This window comes from Lupinus angustifolius, chromosome LG07 (genome assembly GCF_001865875.1).
Source record: "Lupinus angustifolius cultivar Tanjil chromosome LG07, LupAngTanjil_v1.0, whole genome shotgun sequence".
NCBI classification, from domain to species: Eukaryota; Viridiplantae; Streptophyta; class Magnoliopsida; order Fabales; family Fabaceae; genus Lupinus; species Lupinus angustifolius.
The window spans coordinates 10,590,074-10,591,806 of NC_032015.1; the positions used below are offsets into that span (position 1 = coordinate 10,590,074).

The 1,733-nt window shown below is 32.3% G+C and overlaps 1 protein-coding gene across 1 annotated transcript; it reads left to right on the top strand.

Moving 5' to 3' along the window:
• LOC109352914 lies at positions 515-1,618 on the top strand. The gene is made up of 2 exons (XM_019595100.1): positions 515-744; positions 817-1,618. The coding sequence occupies exons 1-2, from the start codon at positions 515-517 to the stop codon at positions 1,616-1,618; spliced, it is 1,032 nt and encodes a 343-aa protein (XP_019450645.1).

Here is a 1,733-nt window from a genome sequence, read left to right on the forward strand (position 1 = left end):
CACTTTTGATTATCAATAACCTATGCTTTACGTGTCATTATCCATAATAATTATCTTATATTACTATATGTTGTCGTCACTGTACTGTCATTACCATGTGTATGCCATTGTTATTGAAGTTCATTAAATTCAATTATTTGCCACTGTTTCATGACTTCATCTTTAAACATGATGCATTCTTGAATGAATTAGTGTAGTGTTTTGACTTTAAAATCTTGAATGAATTTGCCATTTTGATTACAGATAAAGTATTCAATAAAGCATGATGCATTCTTTATAAAGTTGTAACAATAATAGTTTTATACTTTTATGATCATAGTTTATTCCAATGAAGGCAATTTTGATTAGTAATAATAATTATAAATAACAGTAATAGGATAATATAATAATAAGTTAATAGCTAATAAGTTTTTCTCAATATCTAATTGTTATAGTAATATTTATAAGTTTTCTATATTGTTAAGTTATTTCATATGATGATTTGTTATTGTTATTTGTTATGCTTTTGTTACAGATGTCTTCTAATCAATCTAATGAACGCGAAATAGAACCACCTTCTTCACAAGCATCAATACAAAATTCCTCTCAAAGATATGTTAGACAGAAATCAGATTTAGCTTGGGCGCATTGTACACAAGCTATTGAAGGTAATGGAAAAACTGTTTTATCATGCCTCTATTGTAAAAAGATTATCAGAGGTGGTGGAATTAATAGGCTCAAGAGCCATTTGGCTGGAGAAAGGGGGCAAGTTGAGCAATGTAAGAAAGTTCCTGCGGATGTGAAATTTCAAATGAAACAAAATATTGATGAATGCAGAAACAAGAAAAGAAAAACTCAAGAAGAGTACGAGGAAAGTAATCCAAGTGATGATAGAGTGGAAGATGTTGCCATAACATTACCTTCTGGATCTCAAAGGGGGAAAAGCATTGGACGCATTGGTGAGTTTTTTATGCCGATAACAACTGTAGGAGCTCAACTTACACTAAAGAGTGTGTTACAAAGCAAAGAAGTTATAGAGAAGTGCGACCTTGCTATTTCAAAATGGATGATTGATGCATCTGTGCCTTTTAATGCAGTTAATTCTGCATATTATCAACCAATGATTGATGCTATTTGTGCCATGGGTCCTAGGCATAAAGCTCCTAATTTTTATAAAGTTCGTGGTTCTTTATTAAATAAATGGGTTGGTGATACAAAGAAACTTGTTGAAAGTTATCGCAATACATGGAAGCAAATTGGTTGTACTCTTATGGCAGATGGGTGGACTGATCGATGTAGGAGAACCCTCATTAATTTTTTGGTTTATTGTCCTAGAGGCACTGTTTTTATCAAATCAGTTGATGCTTCTCAATATTCCAAAACTGCAGATTTGCTTTATAAGCTTTTCAGGGAAATAATATTATTTGTTGGCCCTGAAAATATTGTTCAAATAGTGACAGATAATGCTGCAAATTATGTTGCAGCTGGAAGGTTATTAGAAGCTGAGTTTCCAAAGTTATATTGGTCTCCTTGTGCTGCCCATTGTGTTAATTTGATGTTGCAAGACATAGGGAAACTAGAAGATGTTGTAGAGGTTGTATCACAAGCTTCTAATATTACCAAATACATTTGGAAATAATATTATTTGTTGGCCGTGAAAATATTGTTCAAATAGTGACAAATAATGCTGCAAATTATGTTGCAGCTGGAAGGTTATTAGAAGCTGAGTTTCCATAGTTATATTGGTCTCCTTG